Source organism: Habropoda laboriosa, unplaced genomic scaffold (assembly GCF_001263275.1).
Source record: "Habropoda laboriosa isolate 0110345459 unplaced genomic scaffold, ASM126327v1 scaffold440, whole genome shotgun sequence".
Taxonomy (NCBI): Eukaryota; Metazoa; Arthropoda; class Insecta; order Hymenoptera; family Apidae; genus Habropoda; species Habropoda laboriosa.
The window spans coordinates 1,436,355-1,451,261 of NW_017100710.1; the positions used below are offsets into that span (position 1 = coordinate 1,436,355).

Consider the following 14,907-nt stretch of genomic DNA (forward strand, 5'->3'; position numbering starts at 1 on the left):
ATAATCCTTGCTACACTATTTACACGGGAACTATGTACAATTTCTTTATAACTCCATCGATCGGTGGATGGAAATCCTATGTCTGCGATAAATAATCGTCACGCGTCATAATTGGACGCCTGGGGATGGCTAGAACGCGAAGAGTATCGATTTCGTTGTCACTTTCAACGATCTGCACCGTTGATGGCCCGGTATTCACTTCGATATGTAGGTGAATACGCCAATGGTCCGGTCATTGGGTGTTTATTTCTTCGAACGAGCCCTTCTCGAGGTTGTTGTCACTTGCCAATGGCTTCAGAGGGTCAATTCTTCAGATTTCACCTAGTTATTGCAGGCTTGATCTTCAGATTCTCTCGTTCCTTGTTCTATTTCGGTGAAAAATAGATCTGCAGCTAGGCAGGTTACGTTTCGTTACTGTCTCTTGTATCAGATCTTCGAAAAATATATAAGAGATTCGTTGAACGTGTTACGATCACATTGATGCCTTGAGATTCAAGTTTACTCGTGAGTCCTTGTCAAACAAGGATTCTCAGGTCGCTCCTTATGCTACTTCACCCTTTCTCTCTGTATCAATTGTTCAAGAACTAAACAAGAAGTGTGCAGGATACATTGGAACTTCCTTCAAGTTTGGTTATCATTGACGACTCTCCAGTCTGTTCAGACTTTCAAGATTCTCCTTTAACGTCCTTCTAACGCGTACACTCTATTAATACGCTTTAAACTGAGACTGCTTGACGTATCTTCCTCGCAAAACTCCTCAAGAGCTGCTACCCTTCTCTTTCCTTTTGAGCAAGAAAATGAATCACAATGTCAATTCCACCAGCAAATCCTTCTGAAGCCTCTTTCCTCCAGCACAAACCGTCTCCTCCATCTTCAATAATCCTCTTCCCTCATCCAACAACCTCTAATCTCACCACAGCCACCCACATCACACCCAAAACAACACTTTAGGACCGAACTCAGGGCAACTGCTCCTCGAAGATGGATCAGAGCTACGTTCTATCGGGTCAGAAGATTACAGTGAGCGGTCGTCTGAACGACTCGTTTCCTGGCGCAGGGGCTGTCTGGTAGCCGCTGTACTGGCTCATCTGCGGCCCCAATAGCCCGCTAGTTTGTACCGGACCTGGGTAATAGGCTGGTAGACTCGCTCCAGGACTCGCAGCTGACGACGTGGACGTGGAACTCGCGCTGGATGATCCTTGCTCGGTTCTCTCGTGCTGTTTGCTCATGTCCGGAGACTCTGCTGCAGGTGACCTAGTTGGTCCACCGCCACCGACCACGCTACCTGGACTAGGCTCGTCGTAGAGCTTGTTGTGATCGTAACTGGGTCGATTGTAGTCGGTTATAGCCGGTTTCTGGTCCATGTACAGCTTCGACTGCTCGAAGTAAGCCTTCGCTGAGTCCAGGTAGCTCCGGTCCAGGTACGACTTTGGACTGGAATCCAGGTACTTGGGGTCTGAGTACATGCTCATCGCCAACGTGCTGGGCGGCATGTACGCCGCGCGATACTTGTCTGCCTCCATGGAGTACTTCATCGCGTCCATTGAACTCACCACCTGGAACAGAAAGAGGAAATTGGGATTGGTGAGTTGTGTTCATACGTGATTTGTGTTCGAGTTAGGTCGAAGTAGGTTGTAATTTAATCTGTAAGGCGTTCGTTGTCGTGTAAAGACTTTGCTGCGAGAAGGTAGCATCGTGAAATGTACGAATTTTTCGAGAATTAATAGAGACAGCATTAAAGAAATATTTTTAGACGTACAAAGTATTTTACCAATTTGAAATCTACATATTAAGACTAAATTTCGTCCTACATGTGTGATCACGTGAAATACTTGTGTTCTCTCAGGTCAAGTTCAAGCTCCTAACTTAAAATCTCCCGAATCACCGTGTTCCACTCCAATCAATTCCAATAAATCCACGCGACAAGAAGGGAGCCAACCTAACCTCACACCTAAGACCCCGAAAAGAAGAAGAAACTACCAACGATAAAAGAAAAAAGAAAAAGGAAGAAAATAAAGTAGTTCTTAGGAGCTATTCTGGCGTGAAGAAAAGAGACGATCCAGAGGATGGAGGATTCGACTCGGTCTCCGAGCGCAAATCGCGAAATCGCCGGATCCGCGACGGTCCAAGAGAGAAAGATTTGTTCTATCCAAGAGGACAAAGCTGCCAATGGCTATAAATTTCGTAACCGTTCTCCAGGCTAAAGATCGGCCGCGCGAGCCGCTGCCAGACACGACGGTCCGCCGCGTGAAACTGCCACGGATCCTTAAAAAGGAGAAGAAAGGGGAGGAGGCGGGAGAGGGGCGCACGATTATTCCCGATTCTATAATTCGTGGACGAGGACCGCGCGGGACCCTTTGTCGGATCGTTAAGCGGCTTTGTCCGGATGATTTACATCCAGTCTTAGCCGCCTCGACTCATCTCTCCTCTCTTGGCTACGTCCAATTGATTACCACTCGGTTCCTCTTCTCGCTCGCAGCTCAAAAATTCTTCCGCGGTGCTTGGTCCTCGCGAATCGGACCTTAGCACTGACCGCGATGCATCCGGAAATTAAACGTTCTTCGCGTGTTTCTTTTTTTCTTCTTTTGCAAGTTTATGATTTTAGTGAAGTATAGTTGAGAATTGTTGCGCGGCGTTGTACCCTTTCGTTCAATTTACGCGTATAATGTCGCAGTTCCGCGAGGACAGTGTCACAATACCGTATCAGATGGAAAGGATAACATAATGTAACGTAGTTCGTATTCGATAATCATCTGTGTTGTAAAGTGGAATTAAAACTACAATTAAAATTGGACTTTATTACTGGTACACCTGCTTCTGCCGTATCTTAACTGCAATCTGTGTCACGGTTGTGACTCGATACTGTGAGGCAATGAGATCGTGATATAGATGGGTGGAGATACCTTTCGTAGTAAATTGTGTAATAGATGTTTAAGGAATTCTGAACAGTGTAACGTGGAGAATTGAAGAAAATGGTAACTGGGCTTCCGCGAATTGCTAAATACTCAGATTATTTAAGAAGCACAGTAGTAGTTTTAATAGCATTTTTTTTTTGTTTTATAAAATCATTACTATGCAAAATTTAAGGAATGGATCCTGAAAAGGGCGAAATAATTTACCACTTTTTTGGATGATTAAGTTGAGTTAACTTTGCACTCGTAATCCTTGGACAATGGACCTGTCAATTTTCCTGCAGGAAAGGTGAAGGAAAATTTATTATCAAAGTTCCCATCTCTCACAAACTACTCCTCTCTTTCTACTACAATTCAGCAACGCGACCATTTCTATTCATATCTATAGAGATACCAAACTTCCCCAGTCACCGCAACAACCTTCTTGTTCTTCGAGAGAAGAAACCCGCGTTACATAGCGTGGAACAGGAAACTCCTGAGACAAATCATCGTATCCGCTGACCAGAAATTCTCTATGAAAACTTTCGACGCAGCTCTCTCGTCGAGATTACTCCCCAAGTTTCTTCTAACTACCCTCGGAGCAGAGGGTGCACGTAGAATGCACATAAATCCGAAGAACAAAATCCGGCTTTCAATCGACTCCACTCTCGACATTGCTCCAAGTCGAATCTATAAGGACGACGCGATGTGGGTGAAATATCGACGAGCTGGCTGCAACAATGCTCTCTCTCCCCCTCTCTCTCTCATTCTTATCTCTCCTCTCTTTCTTTGTCTCTCTCTATTTCCTTCTCTCTGTCTCTCTCTGCTTGACTTTCTCGATCTGGCCAACCTTTCTGACCCGGAGAATGGAGAGGAGCCATTTGGAAAATAAAGTATACACTCTCCTAGCAAAAGGCATGCCACTCTTTTTCTCTCTCTCTCTCTTTGTCTGTCTTCATTACACCTCGTACGTTTTCTCTGTCTTTACGTGCTCTCTTCCTTCGGTCACTTTCCATCCCTGACGACACATGGCAGCGCGGAGAATAGGCGCTTTTGTGAATGAAAACAGAAGAGAAACGGTACGACGTTATTGTACGCTTGAACGGCGACACCGTGCTGCGGCACGATAATTAAGTCCTGCCTGGACGACGACCGCTGTGACGAAGATGGACGTGCAGTTTTATCACGTCAACGTGGCTTTTCGAACCGTGGAATAGGAAAGTTTTCGAATAACAAGTAACGTGGAAAAGTGTTCAACGTGATTCTATAATTAATTTTTCTTCCTGGTGCAATGAATAGCTGTAACAACTTCATTTCACGAATCAACGCTTCCTCGCGTAATATCCTGTAAGATAGAAACGTGTATCGCTCTTCTTCAACGAGACCATCAGTTCCAATCTGTTCACGATCCACACACAACGAAATAATTCCCTTCGTGACACAGTTCCAAGTAATACACACATGCCGACACAATCCCTCAAAGCTACCTAAGCTCTTCCTCACCCAAAATCACTCGCAACCGCCCTAAACTAAGCGTCTTTCACACAATTTAACGAGCCTTCCGAGCACCCCTAATTCCCCACAAACCCCACACATCGTTCTCAAAATCACTATCACCCGTTTCTTTCGATCTCTCCTTCATTTACACCCTTCTTCCTCGAACATCTCCAGTTCTTTCCAAAAAAGCAAAATCAACACATTTTGCATCAATTTCTTTCGATTTCTTCATTCACAGACTTTCTCTTCTATCGCACCTCCAATTCCTCCCAAAACATTGTCACCGATTTCTCTCAACTTCTCCTTCATTTACACCCTTCTTCCTCGATCACCTCCAGTTCTTCCCACGAAAAGAAGAATCAAAAGTCTCGAAGCAGCCCTAATTCTCCACAAACGTCACACATCATCCTCAAAATCACTATCACCCATTTATACCCTTCCTCCTCGATCACCACTAAGTTCTTCCCAAGAAAAGGAAGAAACGAAAAGTTTGGCTGAAAAGAAAGAAAGAAGAAATATTTATCAGACCTCCATAGTAAGAGGGACGTTCTTCCTAAATGGCAAACGGGGAATGACGGGGCTCGGTGACGACGATGACGATGCCGTTTCGTCCACGATAACACAGGACTCGCGTTGGAATTCTTCGCTCGTGCTCTCGCCGGTTCGCCAATAATAGTCAGGCTGTATCGCGCCGCTGCGTCGTTCCAGACGCGTCGGCCATTCAGCCGTTGAATGCAGAAATAACTAGCTATCTGTTTGTCTCCCGTACCCAGCTGCGGAAATTCATACACAGACCACGGTCTCCGGTTTCTGTTTGCGAAGCCACCCGGGGGCCCCTTTGTTGCGACATAGAATGAAACGTACCTACGCTCGTCCTCTGCCTCGTCCTCCTCTTCTTTTCCCTCTTCCTGTATCCACTCTCCTCCATCTTTCTCTCTCTCTTTCTCTTTCGGTGTGCGTCAGTGTTCTCTCTCGTTGCTCCTGCTGCTTCTCTCATCAACGATCTATCTCTCCCTTTTCGCGACGTTTCCTTCTGCACTGACAGTGGATCGGTCCTCGTCGATCTGCTCGACGGTGTTTGACTTTTTCAGACGAGATTCAAGCTTGATCGAGGGTTCCTTGAGATTTCTTGTTTACGGTGGTTGTGAGTTGTTTCTGAGGGGACTGGAAGGTTCTGGTGTTGTTTCTTGGTGAGTTTGAGAGGTTGGAGATTCGGTGTTTCTTGAGGATTCCTTTTGACAGGTTTGCTGCCGCGTTGGTCACCTGTGACCGCAGATTGTTTCCCCGGTGGGGCCACGGTGGTCAAATGTTTGGAATAATTTAAATAAACTGGATATCGTCAGCTAAAAATTTCGAATATGATAGCTAACTGGACATTATTTTGAATTAAAAAAAAAAAATAATAGAGCGTAATATAATATGCTTAGAATAATGAAAATTTTTCTGTGGCCCTCTGAGCAAAACATGGAAATCTTGCGTGGCAGTCAACGTGTTAACACAGTTTTGAGTGGGTTTTGGTGCGTTTGAGGAAGTCAGATTCGCAGATCTCTTGTTACGGTGTTTTGAAAATTAGGGAATTGTAGGTTTAGGTGGCTGAAGTGGTTAAATATGAATTCAAATATGAGTTTGAGAGGGTGGAGGTATAGTGTTTCTTGAATTTGCAATTTTATGCAATTTTCAGTAGGTTTGCGTGAGTTCGAGGAAGGCAAATTAAAGAATTAGGAAGTTTCTTCTTATACTGGCTTGTTTTGAATTGTTTTCAAGGGGTCTGGAAGGATCTGGTGTTATATGGGGAATGGAGAGTTGTTGGATGCGTGTCCTTTGGTAAGTCTAAGTGGCTAGAGGTTCGGTGTTCCTTGAGGTTTCTTTTCTATAAAATTTTGCATGGGTTTGAGTGAATTTGAGGAAGGTAGATTAGAGAATTAGCACGCTTCTTCTTATATCGTTTCGAAGTTCAGAAAATTGCAGGTTTAAGTGGCTGAATATGATTTCAAATATGAATTTGTGTGGGTTTGAATGAGTTTGAGGAAAGTAGATTAGAAAATTAGAAAGTTTCTTCTTATATTATTTTGAAATTTAGGAAATTCGAGGTTTATGTAGCTGAAGAAATCTTTCCTTCGTGTCTTTTTGGAATATCAATTTAAATATCCCACGATTCACTATTTTAATCTATCTTGAGGTACTTTTTTTTTGGTACAATTTGGGTTGATTCCAGATGAGTTTGCAGACGAAGAAGATTTCAGGACATCTTGCTGAGTGCACATGATGGAAACTTTCAAGATAAATTGAAGGTTTGAGTCTTTGAAGCTTTTCCTTCGTGTCCTTTTGGAATACAAGGTTGAATACACTTTTCCATGTTGTGCAGCTGAAGATTCTCTCTTCAATCTATCTTGAGGCTCCTTCTGCAATTCTGCAGACTTGTATACGCTCTTAATTACACAAGATCGCATATTCTAATGTTATGTCGGTACTTCAACATCACTAAAGTTGAATTAGTCACAGTAATCGTACTTTTCTGTAGCTAACTAATGTAGTTTGTAACAAAAAAAGAAAGAAACAGTCGTGTCGCTTTTGTAAATCTTAAGTTTTCGAAGAAAAGCTACATAAAGTTTGAAAATGCCAACATTCAGAAAATCACAATTAAAACAAAAACAAAAAACACTATTACTCCCTTTTTCCACTCATTACTTCTACGTTCATAAAATATTTTCGTTGAACCAGCCATTATAATTTTCCGATTAAAATAAATAAAATCACTTCTACAAGAAAAGGTTGAAAAATATGTAACAATTAGGAATAAAGAAAAATACACGTTCTTAATTTCTGTCGATAAAATAATGTACAAATATGTTCAGCCAATTGTAGTAAATTACACGACACTTTGAGCAGAAAATTATGAAGAATAACATATATTTTCTTCAAAAGGCGATTTTGTTTTTTACCCTTTTCAATCCTCCTTGAAGGCACGAATACCGGAGTCAAATTGATACGAAGCAAACCGTACGTCTCGAATCGATTAATAGAATATCGGTTGTTTGCCGAGAAAAGGAACGCGTGAATGCAGCGATAAATCTCGAGATTCCCTGATCGAGTCTCCCGATGTCAAATTCCATTGAATAGGGACGCGAAAGAAATAACCGCGTGGGTGGCTCTTTTCCGCTGGCATCGCGATAACACTCGGTCCCTGCGACCGTCTCTTACGCATTTTTCGTCTCTGACAAATCGTAATCGAGGATGCTACCCTCCTCTCTGGCAAATCGATTTCTTCTCTTCTAATTGAAAAATGTATTACAACGTTGAGCCTTGTTTTCTTTCCTTTCGCTACCTTGATAAACACCTTGCACATTTTTGAAATCTTGATTCACTGTTATTTTCATCGAAAGAACCACCTTCTTAATTCAATAGTTCAAAGTTGTTACACAAAGTAATTATGAAAAATAGAGAAAATAAATAAAGAAAATTGTTCCATACTTCTACTGACTTTCCTAACAAACTTGCAAAGTTTCAGAAATTCGAAGTTTTCTGTAGTCACTAAAATTTCCAATTATCCCCAGGAAAATTAGTCGATAAAAGTTTCAAATATCCTCAAGAAAATTAGTAAATGAAATTTCCAACTATCTAAAAAAAATTGGTCGGTGAAAATTCGAACAATTTAAAGAAAATTAGTCAGTGCAAATCCAAACAATCTGAAGAAAATTGGTCAGTGAAAATCCGAACCATTTAAAGAAAATTAGACAGTGCAAATCCAAACAATCTAAAGAAAATTAGACGGTGAAATTTCTAATTACTCCCAAAAAAATTAATCAGTAAAATTTTCAAATATCCTCAAGAAAATCAGTAAATGAAATTTCCAGCTATCTAAAGAAAATTGGTCAGTGAAATTTCCAACTATCTAAGGAAAATTAGTCGGTGAAATTTCCAACTATCTAAAGAATATTAGTCAGTGAAAATTCCGACGATCCTTAAGAAAATAAGCAATGCTCCCATTCCACACCTTGAAACGTCATTCAGATCCCAGGAATACCACCCAACTTTCCCATTTTCCACGTGTCAACGGTACCAAATGCGTCAATTGTGCGAAACAGACGCGCCTCCTTCTGCTAAAAAGAATCGTCAACGTGCTCCGAATCCGGTCAAACTCAGCCTAGATCCTCTTCTGCGTAACAATATGTACATTTGTAATTCCGCTCGCAACTGCACGCTGTCACGATCCTTGGAAGAACCCACCACGTTTATTCTTATCGTTTCACACATCATTGGCAGCCATTGAGAGAAAGAGAACTCGTCTCGCGGAAGTGCACGTTACACGACCTACACATACACACCGGTGTGCCGTGACCAGCGCTCGAAATTGACGCGGAAATGACGACGATACATAAGTGTTTTCGAGATCGTCCATGGTGATTCGAACATCTCTTCAGATGGACTTCGAATGAGAGAGATAAGAGAATTGACACGGGGAAACACCGTTGGGAACACGGTGAACGAGTTTCGCGTGGCAGGAAACGTGGTGTTTGTTTACGAGGTGTATAGACTCACCTGTGCAGGTGCTGCAAGGCCCGCGGACATCGCCGCGGCAGACTGCTGTGCAGCCGCAGCCATGCTGGCCGCGGAAAGAGAACCGTAAGCCGCCGCGGGACCATAATACGAGCCCATTCCAGCTTGTCCCATACTGCCAGCCATTCCTGCAACACAATAATATTACATATTTATAATGTGTGGAAAAGTTTCAACGATTGAGTAATTTTGAAAGTTGAAATAATCCTTTTTGGTCTTGCAAAATATCGTGGAATATTGTGCAATTTTATGAGTGGAACTAGAGCGTTCAATTTCTGCGTGTGTATAAAATATGTCACAAATGAAGTTGGAACAAAATCACCGAGGAAAATTTTGCACTGTTTTGGTCAAGAATTTGTTATTTTTGTACCAATCGTCGTGTCTGTAATGGATCCTAAATTGAGATTAATTTTCGTTCGAGGACCTAAGTGGAACGTGTGCGTCTCACTGGAAGTGAAATTGTACTTTTTTCTTTTTTCTTTAAATTGGACTGCATTTCTTTATGCAGATTTTTTTTGACAAATTTTTTCTCAAAATTTTTAAATCGACGTAATGTAAATTAATTGATCGAATTACGGGAGGGAATTAAATTACACTGCCTTTGTCAGATCTCACTGAAAAGCTTCATGAATAAATATTTCGAAAAACTAAATATTATTTGTATAATAAATTTTAAATGTTTTATTAAAAACTAGCAAGTTTTATTATTCTATTTTATTTCTTCCATATTACCGTACACGCTACGCGATACCATAATACTTTTTATACTGTCAACTATCTCCATTACAGTAAATATTCTTCGTAACAACGTCTTCGAGAGAAACCTGGTGCCTAAACGCCTGCAGCAATTTCTAACCATAATCATTTGGATATTTTCGGCGAGTCTGATTCATCGTGTATTTCTTACGTCAAAGTATCATTATACCTACATATACTATACAATCACTCGTCCTCTGAATTAATTAATCATATAAAAGTATGTAATTGTAATTCAAAATATAATATCCTCATTATACTTAAGACATTTGAGATCAAACATATTATTACAAGACTATTCCTAGAAACCGGTAATGTAAAGTCTCTACTCTCTTCGTCGTTATTTATATTTTAATATATCGACAGCCGTGACTGCGGATTATTCGTGTTTTATTCGATCAAAACGTCAATGGCAATTTTATCTTTCATACACCTTATTCTACAAAATTGATAACACCAAACTTCATCATATTGCATGAGCCATATGCTGGGTCATAGGTCTCCAATGTGTTAAAGGATGAAAGAACTCTATTCAAATAACACATCAATCATCAAAGAAAAAAGATATTCCCAAAAATGAGAAAGACGAATTTTACCCTTTCAATCGCAAAACAAAAAACAGAATCCAATTTATTAATTCCAATTTTCCAAGAAAAGTCTTCAAACATGACACATCAATCGTCAAAGAAAATATTCCCAAAAATAAGAAAGACGACTTGTATTCTTTCAATCACAAAATAAACAAATAAATACATTCTAATTTATTAATTTCAATTTTTCAAGAAAATTCTTGAGACACGAGACAATCAATAGCAAGATAAAAGCGTTTCCCCCAAATGCCTGAATGCGCGACACAATAAGCCAATTGGCCGCATCTTCGATCTCCACCTTTCGACGATCGACAATGCGAATGATTAACCGAGCCGGCTGGTGCGTTTTCGTCGAGATTAATATCGTGTTCCCGCGGCGACTTATCGATCATCGTCGTCGAACGACGGAAACGCGGCGAAAGAATACCTATGCCAACGAAGCATCATTGTCGACGCGTCGTTGATTCTCCGCGACGACGAAGAAACGTCCCTCTCTCTCTTTCTCCCGAGAAGCCTGGGGATGATTGGCGGCGAGATTTATGACCGGCAACGAAGAATTCACGCGTGTACGATTATTAATCGCGATTTTGTAACCGGCCGTACACGGTTTCTTGTGGCCTTCGTCGATGGGTGAATTCGTGAAGGAATATGTAAGTAGATACGGTAGTTGAAAAATGGGGGAGTCTCTCCTTCTTCGAAAGCTTCGAATCTCTCGTTGTCCAAGCTTTCACTAGGGTTCTGTCGTTTCCAGGGAAAAAGTACGTACAATGTTACCGATAATTGGGGATTCATGCTTGTTGCATGGGAATGGCGCGATATTTGCCTTTGTCGTCGCTGGGATGTTTTCTCGATGAGTTCATTCGGCGATGACACGAGGAACGATATTTCACGACGAATGATTTGCAGAGATTCAGTATCGATTTCTAGCGAAATTGACGAAGTTTTGTACGTACATGATGAGCGCAGTTGGAAATGCGTCTTTAACCCCTTGCCTTGCGATTTTTTTAACAGCTGTGCAGGCAAACGTCGGTTATATACTGTTTCAATAGCATGTTAGACAAGAAAGCTAAAATCTTGTACGTTATTCACATTTAGCAATTCTTAGATATACAGCTTTCTGTTGCATTTTAACGATAATCTATGATGCCAGTCTGACTTGTTGTTATAAGGCTAAGACAAATTTTGTATCCTTTGTGCAATCAATTATACTTGTACTCTAACAAAAAAGATTTATTTCATTATTTTTTGTAGGTATGAACCTATTATAGTATATAACATATATCACAAATATAAAAGAAGAAAAGGAAGAACTAAGTAGAATAAATTAAGGAAAGTAAGAAGAAAATGATAAAACAGAACGCTGGAATTTAAACTAGAAAATTAATTAAGAAGAACGGTAGCAATACGAAATCTGATTCAAACGTTAATTTTCAATATGACAATAGTAGCGTAAAAAAAGAAAAGCAAACACGGTACTAAATAACAAAATGATCAATAACGGTAGCAAATGATAAAACAAAGGCACAAAATAATAACAATTGATGACTTTACCTTCTAAATATCTCCTTAAATTCTGCTCAAACAAACAAATCTTCCCATTTTTAATTCGAACAATTTTTATCTGAAAAAGTATTTTACATAAGAAAACAGTCTAGCCCGAAGAATCGTCGTCGTTCACCTTATCTCAACCTTAAACAGCAAATCCCTCCCTTTTACCTCAAACAATTTTTGTCACAGGAAGAATTTCCATTTCAATATCTCTCTCGTAAAAGTGAAGCTACTTTTTAAAACGAAGGGTAGTTACGACGCTATATTTGCTTAAGCCACTCGTTCCATCGATCGACTAATCATTATTAGCCCCCCCTCGCGCTGACGTCGATCGTCGCGGAATAAATACTCGAAATCATCGTTTTATCGCGTTTCTATAAAAGCTCCAGCGGAATCGCCTAGCCCCGGGCAGCTCGTAACTTGTTTCGCGTTCGCGTAAACGCGTCCACGACCGTGGTTTGCCCCAGGGGGAACGAGATATCTCCTCTCCCTACCTCCTCACCTCTTCGTTGTTCATTCACGCCCCTTCCGGCCGTGATCTTGTAGCATAACCGAACAAAATTATTAATTCCAGCAATGGCAACGGCCCGATTAAGGCCAGAATTTATCCCGCCGCCCACGCGACACCTCGAAACGTGATCGGTAATCCCCGATTTATCGGCCGTATTCTCCCCCTTCGCCCCCAACCCCTCTCTTCTTATCTTTTTACTCCCTTCTTTATTTCCCTCTCCTTCTTCCGCGAATGCTCCACCCTTTTTTCCACCGATCGCGACACCGTGGATGCCCGTGTCGTTAATTTTCTTGGGAAATGAAGAGGCGAGAAGAAGAAGAAGCGTTTCAAGAATGAGGACACAGAGGTGTCATTTTGTGTTCCCTCGGAGAAGTGTACAGGTTTCGTAATGATAATCTTTAGATGGTGCTTTCGGTGACTGAAGTGTTGTTGAATTTTCTTTATGTCGGGTGGAAGAATTTCCCGTGCGATACAACAGAGGCGAAATGTTTGGAATTTGTTAACAATTTTTTAACTTCTGATGGTTGTGTAATTAATTTCGCAGAGGTCAATCGGTTTGGATTTTATTTGTCGATTTACTAATTTTTTATGGTTGTGGACTTAGTTTCGCAAGGGTCGATTGCAATTTACTTCGACTTGGTAGATTTGGGTGATGAAGAATTCATCAGCCCTTTGCACTCCGCTGGCGTCGCTATGGTGGTATTCGTAATGTGCACAATATTGGTGTTGATATGTAGCAAATTAACGACAGAAATGAAAATAAACAAATTCGTGAACATTTGTCATTTCTTTTTTCGAAATTTTCACTGCAAAAGTGTGCTGGAGTTACGGGTCGGTCGTACGAAAAAATTCAAGAACTGGAAAGGGTTAAAATTGTCTCAAACTAACTCTTTCTAACAGCTTACAATGCACAGTAATTCTAAGCTTTCAACCCTTTGCACTCGAGAGGCGACTAAGAAAGAGACATTACTATTATATTTACCATTTGGTAAATAATTATTGGAGGCACTCCTACATCTGATATTTTACCTCCATAAACTGTTTACTACGTGATAGAGATCTCAGCAGTGAAACAGTTTGAAAGAACCAACTTCTAACAGAATTACGTTACATATTGAAGTAAAATAGTCATATTCGTTAATATATGTACAGTTTATTTGTTAGTTTGAAAAAATTTCATTAATTTCTGCTGCTTCCTTATAGAAAAAAGGTCTTCGAGTGCAAAGTGTTAATTCTCACGAAAATTGAAATATCTAGTTGCACGAAGGGTTAAATTTCAAATTGTTTCCTAAAAATTCTTGCACACTTTACAATGTACAGTAACCCCAAACTTTTAGCAAACAGTGTATCCACCTTCATGAGTCTCCTGAAAATTGAAATATCGAGTTGCACGAAGGGTTAAATTTTTTCCCAAAAATTCCCGCACAGCATACAACGTACAGCAATCCCAAACTCCTGGCTAACACCGTATCTAGCTTATACGAGTCCCATGAAAATTGAAGTATCCAGTTTTGTAAGAAATCGCCAGAATCCTGCAATGTCCTTTGAATTTTTAGTGGCAAATAACGGCGAACGCTTTCGCAATTTTCCAGATAAAAAGATTGCACGTGAGATTGAATATCGCGAAAGCTACCGATCGTGCTCCCTGTTCTTCCCTCCTTTTCGCTCTTCGGTCACACGAATGCCTGTTTCTCCCTCTTTCTAACATCCGTCGGCTGTTGGCGAACACGTCCCTGCACGGTGGCACGCGCATAAGACAAGTGCGTGGGTGGCTGGGATAAATTATCGGCTTAGGCTGGAATTTCTGACCGGGGTTTCCGCTCGCGCAGATAGCGAGCCACGGCTTAAGGACGTGAGTTAAGGGAAAACCTCGCCGGCCGGAAATTCGCGCTACTTTTTTGCTACAAGTTAGCAATATCGAGGAGAAATAAAGCTACTTTTTAGAAACGCTGGGAAAAATTCTCGTATGGGTGTTTCGAAGCGTATTCGAAACGCTTGAAGAACTCGTTCACCGTAAACAACTATTTTGGAAATTACACTCGATGGTGAAATGTGAAGGGGAGATTTCAATCTTCGAATTCATGGTGATTTGGGTCGCGAGAAGAATTTTTTACATTCCGTACAGCAATTTTCGAGGAAAGAATTATCTTCAGTTTTCCGCCCTATTTCCTAGTACTAGGAACGCATCTTCGAGAAAAATTAACTTAGCGAAGAGAAAATAGAGGCTCACCCTTTGAATTATTTCAGTCATAACTATTTCATGATTTTTTTTCCCACGAAGTTATGCCCATGCCCAGTGTGTGAAAAAAGACAGAAAAAATAAGTTTTGACAAGATGAAACCTGGGTCTCATATTAGGCGATCAGTTTTTGAAGTATATCATATTTTTGCATAATTTTCATTTTTATTTTATTATGATGGATCTCTATCTGTTTTGTTATAATTTCTAATATGTTGCAAAGGTGTACACATCTTACATTTAAAACATGTATCGTATTTTAATAAAAGCATTTTTATACTCATATTCGGCTACTTTACCCTAACGGTTCTCAAACTTT

The 14,907-nt window shown here is 40.7% G+C and overlaps 1 protein-coding gene across 1 annotated transcript in view; it reads right to left on the reverse strand.

Annotated features, from left to right (window-relative positions):
• Positions 1-1,007: 1,007 nt before the first annotated feature.
• The window catches only part of LOC108577022 (transcription factor Sox-19b), a 45,281-nt gene continuing 31,381 nt past the window's right edge, over positions 1,008-14,907 (reverse strand). The window contains exons 4-5 of the mRNA XM_017940103.1: positions 8,928-9,073; positions 1,008-1,556 (exon numbers count right to left, since the gene is read on the reverse strand). Coding sequence (XP_017795592.1) covers positions 1,008-1,556; positions 8,928-9,073 — 695 coding nt within the window. The remainder of the gene's footprint in view (positions 1,557-8,927; positions 9,074-14,907) is intronic.